Below are 21603 nucleotides of genomic sequence, written 5' to 3'. Positions count from 1 at the left end.
GCATACACAAGTAGCGTGTGCTTGTGTTGTTTGACTATAAACTTGGAGTCAAAACAAAAACAAGCTTGCCAACAATGCAACCTGCAGAGAGAGAGAGAGAGAGAGAGAGAGAGAGAGAGAGAGAGAGAGAGAGAGAGAGAGAGAGAGAGAGAGAGGGACACACTTATTAATACTCGGTCACGGCGAGACGAGGGAGAGTGTAGGGACAGTCCCTTACGACCCGAGAGATAACAGTAAGGGAAAGAAGAAGGAGGGATGAACATCTTTCATTAATTGGCCTCCAATTAGGGAGTAAATCAATGAGCCTTCCAAGACGGAATCCTAGGGGGTGTGAACAGCCGATAATGGGAGTGACCTGGCAAGCTGTCCATGCTTAGGTGTAAAGTGACTTAGAGGGTAGGGTTTTCATGTTCGCACAAGCCTGCAGAGAGAGAGAGAGAGAGAGTGTTTTCTCATCGCTAGCAAAGGTCGACCCTGCTTCGCTATCGCCATAGCCGGAAAGCTCGGTTTCTTGACCCGCCGTCGTCATTTCCATCGTGAAGGCCAAGAAGCTCGACCGGCCCTGTCTTCTCCTTTGCGCTATAACCAGAGAATTCGGTTTCTTGGCCGCCTTCGCCATTGGACCTCTTCACGACGCTTGACAGGTCTCTTGGCCACAGCCACATCTTCTTAGCCCGCCAGAAAGTTTGCCATCGTCATTCGGTTCTTCTCTCGGCAGATCTTCACCTTCTGAGCCCACCGCTTGGCATTCCCTTTTGAAATGAGGTCTTCGCTTTCGGCCTTCATCTGAAAATGAGGTCTTCGCTTCATGACAAGGCTCCAGATAAGGCCAAATAGTAGGGTTCTGGATCCGTCTTTATGTTTCGGTTGAAGTAAGCCAAGATCAGGGTTTCTTTCCATTTCTCTAGTAGAGCAAGTGGGGTCTCTATCATGGGCCATTGGTGCTATTAACTTATGCAAATCGAAGAAAATACACGCTTGCATTTCTACCCTCGTTGTTGTGAAGAACCTCAGTCTCGTCAGAGATTCTTAAGGCCAGAGCCTAACCATCCGTGAGGCATTTGACACTGGCAGATCGGGCAGGCTTGACAAGAAATCGGCTGGTAAACAATTGATGCTGTAAGGATGTACGTGACGCCTAGTCCTCAACTCAGCAACTCTTTCCATGCTGATCCAGGCAAGAATGTGGCAGGCAAGCGAGTGTATCAAGTCTGGAAAGGCAGTAATGTAAGTGAGGATCTCTTTCTTTTGCCCATTGTCGGCTTTATATTTCCTGTTTTGCTAACCATGAATCACTGGAGGAAGGTCTCAGTAAAAAGGTGTTGACGCCATGCCATGAAATTTTTTTTGATAGATTAGAAAGTTCAACAATTAGTTTTATTTCCTTCTTCAGATCTGTATGACATAGGCATTGAGCAGTCTGTTAAGCACAGTTTTACCAAGTTTTGAGCCTCTTTTTTGAGTTTCAGAATGTTTACATTGTCACTCACTTAGTACATGTCTCTGCGCGTTCCATAAGTAGCCCACTAATTGATTCAAGTAGTTGTCGTTGAATGAGACCTTTTGTCAGCAAATGAGGACTTGTTGATGCTTTGATTGTTGATTGATTGCGTGACTTGTGTACACCTATGCACAAGTGCAGTTGGGACCCATTGGGGCTTCAGCAGCGTTATCATACAATTCATGTGCGTAACGATGCATGCACTTTTCTGTGTGTAATCACTGTTGCTTGTCTTAAACTCACCATTAAATTTCTTGCTTTTATGATTTGCATGATTCTGTCGTTTGCTTTCGCATTTGAATTTGTCAAGAGTAGTTGGAACAATGAATGTATAAGTGAGTGGGCAAGAGGATGTACTTCTATATTTTGTGGTTGATTCAATTATTGTAATCCATGTACTTTTCAATGAAAAAGGGTATACTTCTACATTTTGTGATTGATTTAATCCTTGTAACCGAATGCTTGTACGATGAATGTACGAGTGAAGTGGGAAAGAGGATATACTTCCATGTTTTATGTGGGTGATTTAATTTTTGTAAGCACCACAGTTCCTTCTAATGTTATTTTCATCTACCGTCTACATAAGTATCATAGAGCAGATGTGTGTAAGCATGTACATTTATTACTAGTAAATTCCATAAGCTGCATGTTTAGAGCATTAAGAAGACGCATATCAATCTGCAGCCTGCTCTGTGTACTAGCTTATGACACAAAAGTTGTACAGAACACATGCATGCCCGTACATATGTACATGTACATGCGGTATGTTCTTTCATATTGCATGTTATCCTGTGCAGATCAAGCATGTAAATATGCCATTATATTTGACACGTAAATTGAATTTAGTCTTTATGCTAACAAGTCATCGCTGTTTGTTGCCAAATTTATTGAAAAGTCTGAGGTTTTGACATGATGAGTTTGTGTGTTTTAAATCCAAACAATAACAAAGAAAAGTGACATGATACTGGTGGGCTATGTTGGTAAGACCAGATAAGCACCTGATAAGTAGAGGAAGAACACTGGTGCAGAGAATACATAGAAGTGAAAGGTAAGGGGAAGAGCTGGTATTTGGCTCTTACCTGCTAGTCAGGCATGTGCAGTGCCTGAAAATGTTACTCAACCAACCAGCCTTCTTCTCTGGAAGCAGTCCATTTGGTTGGTTAGTAGGGTTGTTTGGAATGATGTGTTCTCTACACATTGAGTACTAGAAACTGTTGTATGAACTGCAAATGCTAGGATATTGGAGACATAAAGTGCGCCCATTTTCATGCATTATGTCATGACATCTTAAATTGTGCGCTGAGGGATATCTCAATGGGACGTGCATATGATTTTTGATAGGAGATGTAGTGACTCTGATGTTTGGATTTGATTGGTTATGTTGTCAGCTCAGTCTTAGTCTTACATGCTTTCCTGGTTTTCCAGAGGTTTTTTCTTGGTGGAAGGTTGATATTTGGGCCAGACGTTCGATCACTCCTGGTGACTCTTGTCCTTATTATGGGTCCTATAGCAGTTTTCTGTGTTTTTGTGGCAAGACACCTTATGGAGGATTTTCCCAAGCATGCTGGCATTGCAATTATGGTGGTGGCTGTGGTTCATACATTTATTGTAAGGACCTGGTGCCTTACCTCAAATCTTTATAATTGTTGGGCTCTTGACTGACTCATGTCTTCACTCAGCTTGCACATTTGAGTTCATGTTTGTATTTTTATTAAATTGGACAATGGCACGCCGAAGGGCATCCACTGACTTGGGTTTTTTGAAAATCTTTGCATTTAGGTCTTGGTGCTTCTATTGCTGACATCTGGCAGAGACCCTGGTATCATTCCACGTAATGCACATCCACCAGAACCTGAAGAGGAAATCAACTCGCCATCTGATTGGAGTGGAGGGCAGACACCCAAATTGAGACTGCCACGAACAAAGGATGTTGTGGTTAACGGGGTTACGGTGAAAATAAAGTACTGTGACACTTGCATGTTGTACAGGCCTCCTCGCTGTTCACACTGCTCCATATGCAACAACTGTGTGGAGCGGTTTGATCATCATTGTCCATGGGTTGGACAATGTATTGGACGAGTATGTCCCTTTAATTCGTTGCAAGACATTTCTTAACATTTCTCTATGTGTGTGTGTGTGCAGTTCCTTATCATATGACTATATATCTTACATTGACTTTTTTTGCAGCGCAACTATCCATACTTTTTTATGTTCGTCTTTTCAACCACATTATTGTGCTTCTTTGTCTTTGCAATGTGTGTACTGCGAATAAAGAAGTTGATGGAAGGGGATCCTCCACATACTGTATGGAAAGCCTTGCAAAGGTCACCTGCCTCTGCGTTTCTCATGGCTTACGCATTTTTGGCTACCTGGTTTGTTGGTGGGCTCACTATGTTTCATATTTACTTGATAAGTACTAATCAAGTAAGCCCCCTTGCCACTGTTGACATCTTTTGGTATTTTATATCTCTACATTTTTTGTGTGTTTTTTGTCTTTGGATAAGAGTTTTGTGTGTGCATGTGTGTGTGTGTGTCACCTGTCTCTCCTTTTTTCATGGCGTTTGGCTACCTGGTTTGTTGGTGGGCTCGCTATGTTTCATATTTACTTGATATGTACTAATCAAGTAAGAAGCTATGCCCTCTCTTTGAGGATTCCATGTGTGCTTGGGGACATCACGTCTCTGGCTCGGGGTGTACTCCCTTGATGAGATGATGAACTGCCTCTTCCATGATCTATCTGTCCCCTCTGATGTTGTCTGGACTGAGCATAAGTAGTGGCAGTCTGATGAGTGCCAAAGAAGTTTGTAATAGGCGTCTGGTTTCTCGCTTCGTTGCATATAGCCTCACAAAATATTGGGTATAGTCCCAAGCTTTGTGTATCTTTGTAATGTGTCACCAGGTGGCAAGGGGCCAAACCCCTCTTTTAACAGAGTTTAATCTCCCTCCCTTGTATCCTGTAACAGACTGGGCATTTAAACACACACACACACACACACACACAGAGAGACAGACACAGAGAGACAGACACAGAGAGAGAGAGAGAGAGAGAGAGAGAGAGAGAGAGAGAGAGAGAGAGAGAGAGAGAGAGAATCAATGTTTTTGCTTGGGCAGACGACCTATGAAAACTTCCGGTATCGGTATGACAACAAGGTGAACCCATACAATCAAGGAGTAATTGACAATTTTAAGATGGTCCTTTGTAGTGGCATTCCACCTTCCAAGAACAAGTTTCGTGCTAAAGTCCAACAAGAAGTGCCAAGCACTGTGGTTCCCAATGTCCAGTCAAGGGAAAGTGTAGACATTCTAAGTCCCAACAGAAAGGCAATTGATGATATTGAGATGGGTGATAAATCTGCATGGACATCTATGGTTGGTGGTGAAGCTTATCAAGATCTTCATGCACGGAATAGTACGAATGGGGCTGGTAGTAAGATAGTGAAGCAAGGATATGAGGATGCCTTTGCTGAAGCTCTTGGTAAGCCCCTTCCTCATGAAAGCCGTGACATCCGAAGTGGGGTCAATGCACGGCGAAGCAGTTGGGGTCGCAATTGGGAGATTTCACCTGATATATTAGGTCTTTCTTCTAGCACTGGGGGAGAAGGCAGCCGTGGAGATGGCCTTTGCACTTCAGCTACAGGGACGAATAGGTAACCTGAGGAGGCATTGGCTGTGTTTGCTGGATATGAGAGATGATGCAAAGTTGCAGACCGTGGCATGCCTGTAATCGCGTTTTATGATCTCCAAGGAGGTATGTTCTTGCTTAGAGTGATGACATAGTAATGGGTGAGTCGCAGGAGATCCTTGTGTTGCAGCTGTGGCCACGATTGTTCTTTTAATAGAACAATACAGGACGAGGTCGATCATCAAGATATATTTGCTTCTGGACATTGGCTCTGGAAATCTGGCACCTTCCTGTAGCTTACCAGACCAAGCTCAGAGGAGGTTGATCTGCTGTGATATTTACAATCTCTGTCTCGTGTTGCTCTTGAGGCATGATTCTATCATTCTGTGCTGTTTTTGATTTGGTGACATAAAATAGCCTTACTTTTCCATTGGTCAAACTAGGAAGCAAATGAGTTGTGGACTGTATGACTCAATGATACATGATTCATATTTTTTTTATAGAAATCTTGGCTAACAGTGATCATTGCATATAATTGTGGAAGGTAGGAACACCTTCTCATGTTACATAGATTGGGAAAATGCAGTCCTTTTGACGAGCATAATTTTTCCAAATAGAATTGCACAAAGAAACTCTTGTTGCAACTTTTCTTGAAAATCATGGTGTTCTCTCATCACCAAAAAAAGAAAGAAAGTTGGTGTTAGATTTGAACCAAGGTTTAGGAGCTTGACTTTCTTCAGGAAATGCAATTTCTCTCGATATCTTGTGTTCATCAATTCATTGTTCATCTATCATGTGGTCCTTTGTCGAGACAGATGCTCTCATGTTAGCTCATTGGGTTTTGTTGGGTTAATGGCTGAGAAGGTGGATAGCCTTGGTTGATGGGTTTTTTAGAGGAAGGGTGTGTGTGTGTGTGTGCTTCTGTGTTCAAGTATGTAGTAAGTAACACTGAATGAGAGACCTCTGATGGGCCCGTTTAGATTTCCTGGCTGCCATCTGTTATGCTATTTTTGTGTTTGGAGGGTCTGTAAGTGTTTTCAAATTATTAAGTTTTGGCTAGACTTCTTAAATCAGAGGCTGTCTGTTGGTCTACTTCGTTTCTTGTTCCTCCGGTTAATGAATAGAATTATTGTCTTCCCATATCAATAAATGTAATTCAGAGTGTTCAATGATTCCGGAACATTTCGGTGATCTCCTGGCAGTGCATGCTCAAGTGTCTTCAGTTGTAGGTATTGAAAAAGAGGACTGGCTTCGGTTGTTGGTATTGAAAGAGAGAATAAACCTCTAGCCAGTGACATGAATGGAAGCAGTTTACATAATTGTAGTTGTGAGCATTCCGATGGTTAGCATCATTTTCCAGAAGGATTATTGATGCTCTTCTTCAATCCTTCACAGGTTTTTAGACTCGTGGGTAATTGACAGGTTGAGTACTAACAATAGATAATACAATCCTTAGTTGCTTGGCCTCACAACCAAGACGTGAGAGCATTCACTATGCAAGTTGCCAGATTTAGATTGCAGGAATGGTGCATCAAGGTTGAGTGCATATTGCGATAAAGCACTCTAATTTCATTCTGATGATTTATTTGTGATGGCGACGCATCAAGGGCGTGCTTTCATGCTTGCTGATCCTTAAGAGATAAGAGGGTTGAATCTAGTAAGGAACCTTCTGTAACTGACTGTCAATAAAGATAATGAGAGTGCTCAGCCAAACAAACCTTTGTGTATTTTACATTGGTGCAGGTGACTGACAGTTGGGGATGTTTTCTTGCCATTCTTCTTTTTCTTCTTCCTTGCCCTTCCACAATGAGTCGTGCTGCTTCTCCATATGAAGATGCTTCCATGCAACCAGAATTTCCTGTAGAGCACCATCAAATCAAGTATTGCAAAGGAGAGACAAATGTCATTGTTGACGCTCTCTGGAGGAAGTATAATATTTAAAAAGCTCAATTATACACTCATCCTCCTACAGTCACTGAACTAGCATCTCAACCTTTTGAACTTGCAGCTCTTCATATCAAAGACGACCAAATCTTGAACATAATCATTACTTTGACAATTAACTCCTCATCCTGCTCACAAAACTTCCACGGTCCAAAATGCTTTATTTCCAAAACCCACCTAGTCCGAGCCTAACCAGCAAGGTAATTTGTACTTTCACTCACGCCCATGCTGTCTTTGGCCATTTAGGGTTTTGCAAACTTTTGGATTTCTCAAAACGAAATACTATTGGCCTATAATGCACCCAACCGTCTCCAATAGATTACAACACTGTAGAACATGCCAATCATGCGAACAGCCAGTAGGAAAGCAGGTCAGGTACTTAGCTCTGATAGAGGTTTAGTTTGCTCTTCATTTGGTGGGTTGGGACTCTTTCCTCAGTTGCTTGTAGGTAATAGGTACATCATTGTATTGATAGAATACTTGACATAGTGGGGTGATGCCTACTCCATCTTGGATTGCTCTCCACCAATGGCCATAATTCTTGATGGAGGATCTCATTGTCTGCCATTCCCACCCTCATGTGTTGGTGCTGTCATATCAGAAAAAAGAGGTTATGTAGCAAAGTGATTTTAGGGTGCACGTGCACATGGGGCATGGGCCTAGGCATGTGGGGCTTGGGGCACATTTAGCATGTGAAATTTGGGCATACGGGGCTTTGGGGACTATAAAAGGCATCGGCTTTAGGATTATTGTATCCTTTTGACATGATATACTTTCTTGGAGCTATTAACTCTTATCCAAGCCTTCATGGCTTTCTTCATGAACCCATGGCTACTCTAGACATTGAGGAGCAACACTCTAGACATTGAGGAGCAACATGTGTGGACTCCAATCACATTGAGTCTAGTTGTGAGGATTCTAACCATTGAGTTCTAACCTATCCCTTGATACCTTTCTTGCATTGGAATTAGAGCTTTGTTTTGATTTTGGTAGCTTTTTGACTTTGCAACATTTTTAGATTAAGTTTTGCATAGTTTTTCAAGAATGCTTTTATCTTGAATTGAGTAGATTAGCAATCAGTGTAAGCCCAACATAGTGTGCAGTGATGACAGATGCAACCACGTGTAAGAGATAAAGATAGAGAGAGAGAAGGGGGAGAAAGATGGGAATAGAGGATTCACACGGTACACCACGTTGAGCGGGGAACATGCCTCATTCCCTCTTCAAGAATTTATTTTAGGAACAATCCACGGGCTTTTCCAAGCCAAGACCAATACAACAAATGAATACAAATCAAACAAAGTGTCGATGTCAAGATCTGGTTGAGGTCAATGTCGAGGCACAAGATAGCTGATGTTGGCCTTGCAACGAGAATGACCCACAAGAGTTTTACACCGGGCTAGTACCGAAATCCAAAGAATCCAATTGATGTTCTCAAGTATCCACAAAAAGCTCTTTCTTCTCAATCCAATCTTTTCATCACTAATAAAGGAGGAGGTTCTTCAAATGGAAGTAACCCCCCCTCCCAAAGAAGGCGGCTGAAAAGAGGTGCTGATGGAGGAGCAGCTGGGTTGGTGCTGCAAAGGGGACTGCCTGTAGAGGGGAGGTAGAAAGGTGATGAAGATAAGGCTCTTGCTTTTCCCAAGGGAGTTCTTCCTCGTTCTTCTTCTATGAGCCTCCAAGAGTTTTTCTATGATCCACCAAGAGGGTGCATGGTCCTCTATATACTTGAGGGGTTGCCTGCTTTTATCCATGCTTTGCTTTTGCCTTTATTCCCTAGCTTTTGTTTTATTCTTGTGCTTTTGCTTTAATAATAGTCAAAGTTCTTGATTTATGCTTTTACAACTTCAAGGCCTTGCTTTTTGGCCCTGGAGCTTATAGCTTTTTGACTCTGTTCGACGAGCTCTTTCCAACGGTGCCCTCAACTTTTTGGTCAACAAAATTTGACTTTTGCTTTTTCTTGCTTTTTGACTCGAACGAGTGCTTTTTTCGATTCCACCTTTAGGAATCGTGTTTCCATATGTCCATCATCTTGTCCATGTGTCCGGGCATGAGTTCTATTATGTGTAAAGAGCATGGAGGACCAAATAGTTACATTCCCTCCGTCTTATATCACAGTTGTCCTTAACTATGGCATAGATATGGTACTAGCCCCATCTGATGCTCTTGTGCATCTAATCTTTCCTGATATATGTGGTGCCTTATGCTCCTCTAGCTTTGATCGATGTCCTTGTTCTCGATGGTACATATTCTTCATAGCCTATAGCAGGTGTTGGAAAATAAATGCATACTCACCTTTTGCAAAAACTAGACATAAGCTGGTCAACAAACAAGTATGCATCATTCGCATCTTTTGGGTATTCTAGGTACTGGCCAGGTAGTCTCTAGAGCCCAGTGGACTATCACATGCCATAAATCCAAGCATTGTCCATGCACCAAAAACAGCACACAAAGTCGAAGAAATTCAGACATACATCAGTATGCAATGCACAAATATTGATTCTCCTGTTTATGGATTGTTTTGTCTGGTTTCATCGAAACCATGCTGAGCCATCTGGTCACTAGGGCCTCTCAGACTTCCCCTCAGGGCCATCTGGTCTCTTGGACCGCCCGAGAGTTATAAATAGTCATCTGGGCCATCCGGTGGCAAATGACTACTCGATTGTGAAATCCAATACAGTCATTTGGCCATCTAGTCACAAAAATGACCGCTCGACTGCAAAGTCCAATACATCTAGCATTGTTGCCGTCCAATGGGTATTCTAGCATCGTTGCCTCCCATATACAAATGTTGCTTATTGGGCCTTCTGGCATCGTTGCCACCCAAACTAGAGCATGTCCAATCAAAATCATTACATAAGCAAGATAATGATCAATTCCATTTTAGTATAAATATATATACAACGAAGAGGGTTAGGGCTACAATCCCTCCCTCTTAAATCTGTCTTGATCTCAAGACGCATCAAGCCTGTACTTTAAATACATCTGGACTAACTGCTTCCTCATATGCTCGAAGAATATCTGGATAGTCCTTGAAGTACTCTTTTGGCATCCATAGGCGAATAGTTCTTAAAATTCAAGAGGAATTTCCTAACCACACTGTTCTTCCTCTTTTTCTCACGGAATGGAATACAATATGTTCTGGCTGTAAGATTTCTTCTTGTTCTTCCACTTCTAGTGGATCCTCCAACACAGACTCCTCTGGGGGGCAGTCATGTATATGGCTTCAATAAACTGACATGGAAGGCATTATGAATCCTCCAATGATCTGGAAGGTCCAAACGATAATATACATTGTTGATGTTCTTGGTAACCTGAAAAGATCCATAATACCTAGGGGCAAGCTTGGGTTCCTTGAGCTCCTTAGCTTTTGACTTTCTAAGTCTTGCTTTTTCAAATCGCAATAACACCCAATCCCCTTCTTTAAAAGTGACCTTCCTTCTATGCTTGTCTACAACTTTCTTTTGTTTGGCTTGAGATGTCTCAATAGCCTTCCGAACATGTGGAAAGGCCATATCCAAATCTCGAAAACGAACTCGTCCACATGGAAAATCTTTTCTTTGGTCTTCAAAATAGGCAGCAATAATGGTATGCCATAAATAATCTCAAAAGGAGCTTTGCCTGTCGAAGAGTGAACAGTGTTGTTATAGGCAAACTCAACCAATGGCAAGTACTTCTCCCATTGATCCTTTGCTTTGAGAGCATAACACTTTAGCATATCCAATATAGTGAGGTTAGCAATCTCACTTTGCCCATGTGTTTGAGGATGATATGCCGAATAAAAATTCAGATTTGTCCCCATGTTGTCAAAAAGTGCTCTCCAAAAGAAACTGGTAGTCCGAGGGTCTCTATCCCCTACAATGGATTTGAGTAATCCATGATGCTTGAAGATCTGCCGAATAAACAATCTTGCCATATGATCTGCACAAATGGTCTTCTTCACTGGAATGAAGTGAACTTGCTTACTGAACTTGTCAATAATAGTCCATATTCCATCATTCCCAAATCCTGACTTTGGTAATCCAAAGATGAAGTCCATAGCAATACTTTCCCATGGAATGTTGGGAATTGGCAAAGGTTGTAATAATCCTGTGGGTTTTTGTCGATCAAACTTAACCTTCTGAGACAAATCAAACATTCTCGAACATATTGCTCAATATCCCTTCTCATACTAGGCCAAAAGAAATAACTTTCCAAAGCTTGAGTTGTTGTCATAATACCTCTATATCCCATATAAGGTGGGGCATGGCATTCTTCCATTACTTTGGGTCTCAAATCCTTGGTCACACATAAACGGGTTTGCATCATAAGAAACCCTTCCTTGATGGCATAAGAAGTCACCAAATCTCCATTCTGCAACCTGTCCCAAATGTCTTTGAAATCTTCATCTGTAGCATAAAGATCTTTCATCATGGTGAAGTCCAAATGATATCCCACGAAAACTGCATGGGTCATGGGTCTTCAAGATAGAGCATCTGCTACTTTGTTGTCTTTCCCATGAGCATGCATAATCTGAAAATGAAATTGGGCCAAATAACTAGCCCATCTTATATGCTTTTCGGAAGTCTTAGGTTGAGACATAAAATACCTAAGACTTTGATGATCTGTCTTAATGACAAACTCAACACCCATAAGATAATGCTTCCAAATCTTTAAAGCATGTATGATAGCCATCAATTCTTTCTCGTAAGTGAGTGGAGTCTTCTCGGCTCCTTGAAGTCTTCGACTCTCATAGGCCACGGCATGGCCTTCTTGGTTCAAGACTGCTCCAATGCAATCTCCTGAAGCATCACATTCTAACACGAATGGCTTCGACAGATCTGGAATAATTAATACTGGTCCTTTGCTAGCATAGAATTTTAGTGCTTCAAAGGATTCTTTTTTAGCTTTGGTCCACCAAAATTCCATGGCTTTCTTTGTCAAAGCATGAAGTGGACTTGCTACCATAGCAAACCACTTGACAAATTTCCTGTAATAAGAGCATACGCCAAGGAAACTTTAAACTGCATGCACACTAGTCAACTCTGGCCATTCCACAATAGCCTTGACCTTTTCTGGATCCATCCTGTCCCCTTCCTTGGATACTATAAGGCCCAAGTAGTGAATCTCTGACAAAAAGAACTCACTCTCCTTGCCATTCACATACAACTTGTTCTTCCACAATTCTTGGAATACCATATCCAAGTGCTTTCGATGCTCCTCTTCATTCTTTGAATGTACAATAATGTTCTCAAAGAAAGTGGCGCAAACTTTCTATGTGCTCGAAATATTCTTTCTAGGGCATTGGTAAGACCAAAGGGCATCACCAAATACTCATAGAGTCCAAAGGTAGTCCTGAATACAATCTTGTGAATGTCCTCTAGAACAATCTTGATCTTTCAGTCTCTCTGGAGGTAGCTCTCCTGGAAGAGTATCTGCAAACAATCCTCATACTTCCTTAAGAAGTCTTTCCTTTCATGACCAAGAGTTGAAAGTGATTCATCACCCTCAGATTCCTTTGGATCTCTTACAAATATCAAGTACAAGGAAATAGATTGCTTTATTGCTTTAGGAACTTGTACATGACTAATGAGTGAAATGAAGTTTCCCTCAACTCCTACATCAAAAGTTACATTCTTGCCTTAAAAGGAAACCTAATCTTATTTCCAACCCAATCAATGGCTGAATCTATCTTCCAAGGCATACCCAAATCACATCACAATGTCCAATTTTACTAACTACAAAGTTCTCATGATCCACATAATCCCCAATCTGTAAGCGGAGCTTTCCCAAAATAGGAGTCACTTCGGCTCACATTCCTTCAAAAGTGCCACCTGCTGTAAAAGGAGTTTCGAACCTATCCGGAGGGAGGTTCATGGCTTCAACCACTCATGGATGGATGTAGTGGTGGGTAGCACCGCTATCGAAGTGGATAAGTACGGGCTGGTTCGCCACTTTTCCCCACGATTTGAAGAGTTTCCTCTTCTCTAGTGGAGTATCATGTTGATTTTGAAGTTCTTTAGGTAAAGCATTACTTTGGGGCAGTTTGGCTACTTGGCTTGGTTTATCAAGACATTTTGTAGCCATATGTCCTTTCTTTCCACATTGGAAACATTTACCTTCTTTGACATAATCCTCAAGTTGCTTGCGGGATAGATTCTTTTGGTACAATGGGGGTTTATGCTCATTTTTAGTCTTCTTTTCCTGTGGCTCATTTCTTGCTTGAGATCCCCCTTTGAATTTCTTCTTTTGGAACAAGTCTCGAGTCTCACTCTTTGATTTGCCCACCATCCAAGGCACATATATAGAGCTTCGGCTTGCAAGGCTTTGTCTTGGGCTTCTTCCAAGGTTTTGGGTCCCATCATATAGACTGCTTGATAAAGCTTTGGTTGTAATCCATTTACACACTTTTGCATTTCCATCAATGGTGGAATAGGAGTATATAAGGTAAACTTTAATGAGACAGTTGAAAAGTTATTGAGATATGTTGCCACACTTTCTCCCGTTTTTTACTTTACCTCGTCCCATTCCTTCTGTACATTTGCTTCAGAGTTAGCGAGAAGAAAATTCTTATTGAACATGGTTTTGAAATCAATCCATGAGGTAGGCTCGGTCCCTTCTTGGACCACCTGTAGCCACCAATTCAAGGCGGCATCTTTCAAGTGCATACAAACCGTGCGGTTTTTGGAGAAGTCCTCTCCTCCAAAGGCAGCATCAAACTGTTTGATGAAGGATAGAGCTTTCTGAGTGTCCCGCTTTCCATAGAAGGCATCAAAATTTACGCTTTCTCTCCTAGCTTAAAGTCTGCTTTGCCGATTGAAGGCTCCTTTGCCTTCTTCTCTTTTGCTTGGTCGGAAGAAGCTATATCTGATAAAACGGGTCTAGGGGAAGCTTCTCTTTGTCCTCCATAATTGATGGATCGGGTGACTTTGGATTCTTCTCTAAAGGAAACCCCTTTACCTCGTAGGTAGGCTTTGGCGGCTTCCACACCTTCGGCTTCGGTGGTCTGATCTTTAATAAAGTCTTCGAACATCTGGGCTCTTGTGTAGTCTTGTTCCTTCTTGGCTCTCCAAGCTAGGAAATCTTCATCTTGAAGATACCTTTTGAACTTTTGAAATTCTTGATATTCGGCTGATGTCATACTACGGTCTCATGAGAGACAAACTGGTGGCCTTGGATCTCTTCTGGATGTCCTGGGGGGCTGTCTTCAAAATTGTTCCCTTCTTGAGGCCCTTGGTCTCCCTCAACTCTTGACATGTCTCTGTCACTCCAGAAAAGATTTCTTCAAGAGAAATTGTGCTTTGATACCACTGTAAGCCCAACGGATTGTGTAGTGATCAGATGCAACCATGTGTAAGAGAGATAAAGATATAGAGAGAGAAGGGGAAGAGAAAGATGGGAATAGGGGATTCACACGGTACACTAGGCTGAGTGGGGCACAGGGCCGCCCCCTCTTTAGGAATTTATTTCAAAAACAATCCACGAGCTTTTCCAAGCCAGGACCAATTAACAAATGAATACAATATCAAACAAAGTGTCGATGTTGATATTTGGCCGAGGTCGATGTCGAGGCACAAGATAGCTGATGCCGCGAGCTCACCACCACGAGAATGACCCATTGTCATGGGACCCGTTAATCTTCTTGAAGAAATAATTAAAAACTCATAAATTATATCAAAAATTAAAACAAAGACTTGAATTAAATTGAAATCAAATCACCTATGCATAAAATACAGGAAGAGAGAAAGAATAACATCACCATCAAGACAAGATTGGGTGCAATCTCCCCCCCCCCCCCCGACGTGTGTGGCTCCACTCCCACACGAGGTATTTAAATTATATTAATGAATTTAGCCCTTGGAGCAATAAATAGCATAGCTTTTTCAAAATTGGGCTTAAAAAAAAAACAAAATTGAACCTTAGTCCAATGATTTTAAAGCATTTTATTAAAAATAAACCTTGTCCAATATATAATTGCTAGTGGGCCTTGTTACATAAATGACTATGTGCACATTTACACCTATACATTAATCTCGTGCCAACTTGCACATTCCATTAAACTAAATCCTGCACAAATTAAATTAAACATATTTTTGTAAGATTAGAATATTTTATCATGGGAGTGAATCCAATTAATTATGTGTGATGCATGATTCATGTGTGAAGCATGGTTATAAATGATTTTCATTTGTTATAATTATTTTTGTGAGTGATTTCAAAGTAATTGTGATCTAACATTGTGGACTATGTTGAGTATAGATCATGGGTTCAAGACAACCAAGGTGGACATTGGACGAGATTATCTAGCATAAGCACATGTGTGCTAAATATTAAGTTTTGTATGATTTGGCCCATTGTACATATATTGGGCAAGGTTTATTTTTGATAAGATGCTTCAAAAGCATTGGACTAAGGTTCAATTTTGTAAAAAAAGCCCAATTTTGAAAAAGCTATGTTATTTATGGCTCCAAGGGCTAAATTTATTAATATGATTTAAATACCGCGTGTGGGAGTGGAGCCACACACGTTGGGGGGGAGATTGCACCCAGTCTTGTGTTCTTTGATTCTTATGTTCTTTTGATTCATGCTCTATGATAAAATATATACCTGTAGTAACACCCATAAGAGTTTTACATCGGGCTAGTACCGAAATCCAAAGAATCCAACTGATGTTCTCAAGTATCCAAAAAAATCTCTTTCTTCTCAATCCAATCTTTTCACTAATAAAGGAGGAGGTGGCGGTTCTTCAAATGGAAGTAACCCCCGGCTGAAAGGAGGTGCTGAGGGAGAGTCAAACAACAGCCAATAGGTGGTGGTGAGGGAGCAAACGGGCAACCAACAGGCGACAGAAATCTAATAAACACAGGAGAGGCAAAAATCCCGACTCTAGGGCAGTAGAGGCAGCGATGCCCGCCCCGCCGGCTGGTGGCGAAGGCAGCATCACTTTTTCATAGGGGGTGGAGCAACGAGGGTTGGTGCTGCAAAGGGGGCTGCCTGTAGAGGGGAGGTAGAAAGGTGATGAAGAAGATAAGGCTCTTGCTTTTCCCAAGGGAGTTCTTCCTCCTTCTTCTTCTATGAGTCTCCAAGAGTTTTTCTATGATCCACCAAGAGGAAGCATTGTCCTTTATATACTTGAGGGGCTGCCTGTTTTATCCATGCTCTGCTTTTGCCTTTATTCTCTAGCTTTTGTTTTATTCTTGTGCTTTTGCTTTAATAATAGTCAAAGTTCTTGATTTATGCTTTTACAACTTCAGGGCCTTGCTTTTTGGCCCTGGAGCTGCTTTTTGAAACAGCGACTTAAAGCTTTTTGAGCCAGTTCGACAAGCTCTTTCCAATGGTGCCCGGTCAACAAAATTTAACTTTTGCTTTTTCTTATTTTTTTTGTGCATGAGAGTTGTGATGAACACAAACTAATAGACCTTTTGTGTGCCATCATTGAGCTTGAGAGATCTAGGCTGTTGATGGCCATAGCTCTCACTTAGAGAGAGAAGAGGTAGCATCGTGAGAAGAAGACAAAGATGCAACCGTGCATGAGAAGGAGAAGAAGAAACCTCTTTTGCAATGTTCACAAGCTATAGGGTTTCCAACCCTTTTCACATCTTTTCCCTTTGACCACTTAAGTAATTGGGCTTTTCAAACTCTAGGCAGCCACATGTGTAGCAAGTTGACATTTGCAACAAGTGTGCAGTTCATGCATAGAGGCATGTAGGAGAGATTTCCATTGATTGTTTGGGCTTGTTCACACGGGTGTGAGATTTCATACACATTAGGCATTTGTTACCATTCTTAGTGCTTGCTCACACGCGACCATAGTCTATTATTTCTATCCTTATTATGATCGCCATGGTGCAAGCTTTGCTCATCATCGACATTACTTTGTTTCCATTTCAGATCTCGATCGTAGGAGATTCTCACCTTTGTTATCATGGCTCTACGCTCTTTATCGTGAATTGCCATTTCATGTCATGGATCACATTTCTTTTGCTGAGTTCAGACATACTTTGGTACTTTGAGGCTCAGACCTCTAGATTCTCATTCGCTGACTTCATGCTATGATGAGGTGGCTACTCATGTCATGGTTGGATGTTCAAGTTTGAGGGTTTGATGCCTAGCCACTTGAGGAACTTTTTTGATGAGAGGGATGAATGTGCCCGCCGATGGTCTGTATATGGTGACTTGATTCATTGCTTGGCTACCTCGACACGGATGGTATGATTCTTCTTTTTACGACTTGCATGAGTGTCCTGCACTCTTAAGCCATCATGATTATGTTCATGAAGATGTATACTCTGACAGAGATTCAGATGGTCATGATGATGCATTGCACACACATACACATGATGTTGTATAGCACATACACTCATGACGACTACACGTGCACATGATAATATTGAAACACATGCACATGATAATGACATTGACACATATGTACATGATGATGATGTATGTGGTATTGATGTGTGTGAGCTAGAGCATGTGGACATGATCTCGACGGAATTTATAGCATCAAGTATTATGGGTACCACTATGTCTATCTACCTTACTAGGGATCATGGAGATGCATTAGACGTTGATGAGGGTCTATTAGAGGATCATGAGCATTTGATTAATAATGCATTCTTTGTTACATATGGGGTTGATGATACATCACATGATGGATAATATAAGTGTGTGATGGACCATAAGGAGTATAAACCTGAATTATGTTAGTTGTGTCAGGCTATTCCTTTAGAGTTTTCATATGTGGAGACATTCCTGACTTGGCCACTACTCCTAGGTCTCATAGCTTTTCTGAAGCATTCACGTGGTGGATAGAGTTCATGTATATGAGCAATCAGGCATACTGCATGAGAGCAGTGATGACTTTGTTGAGGTGAGACCTTGTAGGAGAGACAAGACTATGCATTGAAGAGATCTTCAGTGGATTATATGATTTGGATTCACACTATGGTTGGATGGGGTTGCTAGTTTTTCATTCGACGTTAGATGGGATAATCAGACATTATTATTATTACCATGCGAGTGTAGACATTTGGGCCATGGATTTGATGGCATCTCTAGTGGCCATTTCACCTTGGATGAGGAGTATGGATACTATCCTTTCACTCTAGCGAGTCACACATTGTTTCATGGATAGGTATGTACTACGACTATCCATTTGACCCAAGAGGATTTATGGCTAGCCTCATCATTGACATTGATTTCTTATATTTACCATTCGACCTAGATGGCTGGAGAGCCATTCTCTTGGAGTTTGTATGGCTCGAACTCCCATTTGATTGAGGTCGTTACATGATTAGCATTCGATAACGTTCTACCTTTCTTTCCATTTGATCATCTGAGGGGTCATGCGACTTTGGCATCAATATTGCATGGCTTATGTTTTTGGCATCCATTTGCCTCGACATCGACACCTACTTATAATCGATTTTCGGCTTTTATGTATAGCCTTTTGTGTATGTTTATTTATGCACGACACCACCCTTTGATTTCAAGGACGAAATTATTGTAAGAGGGGATGGCTTGTAACAAAGTGATTTTAGGGTACACATGTAGATAGGGCATGGGCCTAGGCATATGGAGATTTAGGGTACATTTAGCATATGAGATTGGGGTATATAGGGCTTTGGAGACTATAAAAGGTATCAACCCTAGGAGTATTGTACCTTTTTAACATAATATACACTTTGCCTTTCTTGGAGCTATTAGCTTCTTACACAAGATTTTATGGCTTTTTTCATGAACCTATGGCTACTCTAGACATTGAGGAGCAACTTGTGTAGACTTAAGACATTGATTCTAGTTGTGAGGATTCCAACCATTGAGTTCTACCCTATCCCTAGATCCCTTTCTTGTAGTTTAAGTTAGAAGTGATGGAGTTGTCAAACAGATTTTCACCTCTCCCTACCCTCCCCAAACCAATGGCCTAACAAGAAGGTCCAACAAAACTACAAAGGAAATGATTTCCATGTAAGCAGAATGAAGAAATACTTCCGCGAAGACGCGACAACACCTTCTCCCGCAAATTGAAGCTCTCAACTTGCATCAGTAGAAGGTCAAGTCATCGCCCCTCTGAAGCCAGCAGGCCAGCAGACGAGAGAACCATCAAACAGAGCTCGGGCCTCATCATACCAGTGGATACTTCCCCAAAGTCTCTCTTTCCGGTTCCATAGCCCAGCACCGCTGCTATACCCCAGAAGGAACTCGTGGTTCGCCATTGACTCCTGCAGATATATCTTCTTCAGAGGTCGGTCCCCTTTGCAAAATTCGACTTGCTATGGCACCACGTACAATCACATGCAGAAAAATTGCACTTTCGAGTGTTGTCTACACACCACCCTTAATTATACATACATATACATATACATATACGCATACATACACACATTTATATACACATATACATATACACACATATATGGAAGACAATCACGACCCCACCATGACCACTGAAGCCACGCAAGCATTGTATCTCAATCATTATAGCCCAAGTCATTGACTTAGAAGAAGAAGAAGAAATCTTGATCTGCTTGAGAGAGACTTGCTTGAGAGAGACTGACATCGATGGAAAGGACCAAAAGATTGCACCATGTAGCTCATTCACTGCCGCTGTCCACAACTCATGCATGAAAGCACTCAATTATACAACTCTATACATAAAATTGGCAAAGTTGTCAGTTTCACCTAGCCATGCATGTTCTTTCACCTAGCCATACATGTTCCTTCACCTTGCCATGCATGTTCTTTCATGAAACTACGCACGTTCCTTCACCTAGCCATGTACGTTGTCATGCCACGGCACGTCTATGGTGTGAAACCATGTATGTGAGGCTATTAAATGCAAATCCAGATGCATGGGATTAAGTGCCTGTGTACATATGAGATGTATGGCGTGTGGAGGGTTTTGCTTTTAAGGGCGTCGCTAGGTGTTAAGGGTTGACGGTATTGGCTTGAGCTTGTTTGCAGCCTGTCGGTGAGAGGTCAGATGCTGGAGAAGATGTCAGCTGCTCAGTCATCTTGAATTGTGTGCGTGTCCAAATGATGTGGGCACTGAAGGTTGTGTTTGAAGGTTGTGGAAGCAAGGGCAATAAAAGATAAAGGGGGCCATGTGCCATGAGATTGGTGTGAAAAGGAAATAACATGGTGCTTTTTTTCTTCCAAATAAATAAAATAAAGTAAGAATTTACATGGCCTTCTTCTGGAAAGGTGGCGTGAAGGCCTTATGGGCTGCCAACTCGCCATCTAGAAGAAGGGGTGGAGAAGCGAGAGGGGAATAGGAAGCGGCAGCTGCTGCAGGCGATAACTGGGGGGGGCGCCAAACTGACTGCAACAAAGAGAAGCAGGTCCTTGTGAGAGCCTGGCTAAGGGTTTTGGAGAGTACAGGCGACAGCTGGCGAAGAGGGAGGACCAGCCGAAGGCGCTCTGATGCGTGGCTAGAAGCAGAAGTACTCGGGTGATCGAGTAGAGGAATGGTACAGCGTGGACAGAGCCGCGGGTGCAGTGAAGAGGACTGCTGAGGCGGCTCAGAGGCGTGAAGAAAAAGGTTGAAGGCTCTGATAGAAGGGCAAAGAAAAAGACGTGGGAAAGAGCGCTGCAGCAGCTGCTGCAGAGAAGAAGAGGTGTGTGTGCAGTTTTGGGGGAAGGTTGTCACAATCTTTGTGACTGAGAACAAGACGGCTGATATTGCAGGAAATCTTAACTTGCCTTCCAATGTTATACGCGTGAGGCACTGTAAGTCGCCTAGCAAAAACCCATAACATGCGTGCGAGCTTTTACATGTCTTAGCAGCAAGTCTGCTGGCAACATCCTTTTATGCTGGAATACTGTCTGTTTCTTCAGCATCATTAGCTGCAGCAGCTGGTGCACTTACAGCTGCAACAGTGGGATCCATTGTATCTGACCCATCGAGAAACCTGCTGGGTATGGCAGGGCATCTTCAGGTCTTCGCCTTTTCTCAATGGTTGGCTGACAGCTTGCCCATCGAATATTATGAAACAACTAGTGGACTACAAGGCTGATTCCGCACAAGATTTGGGTGTTCTCTAGATGATCCATGAACCTGGTTGGCTGATTTGGCAGTGTTGATTGACTGTATGTATGTTTCTTGACTGTTCAAGGTGGATTTTGTTGGTTCTTGTTCCCTTAGGCTGAGATGGATTGTTTCCTTCCTGGGACTAGTTCTTGTTCTTGGACAAGAAGCAGATTTTGATGCTATGTTGGCTAGGGTTTATGATATGTGCTGGGTGTTTGGGCCTTTGGAGCTCCATATTTGAGGATATAATTTCATGTGATTTTGGCAATAACTGGGTATTGAATCTATGATGGTTCCAGCTTCTGCTGGTGGTGTCTCTTGAAGAGTTATGTGTTTTTGATTCTTTGCTGGGATTTAAAAACTACTCTCACAGCAAGAAGCCCCGCGCTTTCCCAGCGACACCGCCCACGTCACGACAGCTTTTGGTGAACCCGACGTGAAACCGCTGGGGTGAGAGTACGTAGAGATGGCTAGCAAAATGGAGCATTTATATGCAGAGATGAAAGAGCTTGAAGAGCGGTTCAG

At 42.1% G+C, this 21603-nt stretch overlaps 1 protein-coding gene across 1 annotated transcript; it reads left to right on the top strand.

Moving 5' to 3' along the window:
• Nucleotides 1–381: 381 nt before the first annotated feature.
• LOC147629490 (putative protein S-acyltransferase 7) lies at nt 382–5895 on the top strand. The gene is made up of 5 exons (XM_086812749.1): nt 382–1227; nt 2927–3109; nt 3281–3580; nt 3689–3925; nt 4613–5895. Exons 1-5 carry the CDS (start codon nt 1126–1128, stop codon nt 5150–5152), a joined length of 1362 nt encoding a protein of 453 aa, XP_086668875.1. The 5' UTR covers nt 382–1125; the 3' UTR covers nt 5153–5895.
• Nucleotides 5896–21603: the final 15708 nt, after the last annotated feature.

The sequence above is a fragment of the Cibotium barometz genome, chromosome 18 (genome assembly GCF_041138505.1).
Source record: "Cibotium barometz isolate CiBa-2024 chromosome 18, ASM4113850v1, whole genome shotgun sequence".
Taxonomy (NCBI): domain Eukaryota; kingdom Viridiplantae; phylum Streptophyta; class Polypodiopsida; order Cyatheales; family Cibotiaceae; genus Cibotium; species Cibotium barometz.
This window is presented reverse-complemented; position numbering and strand designations above follow the sequence as displayed.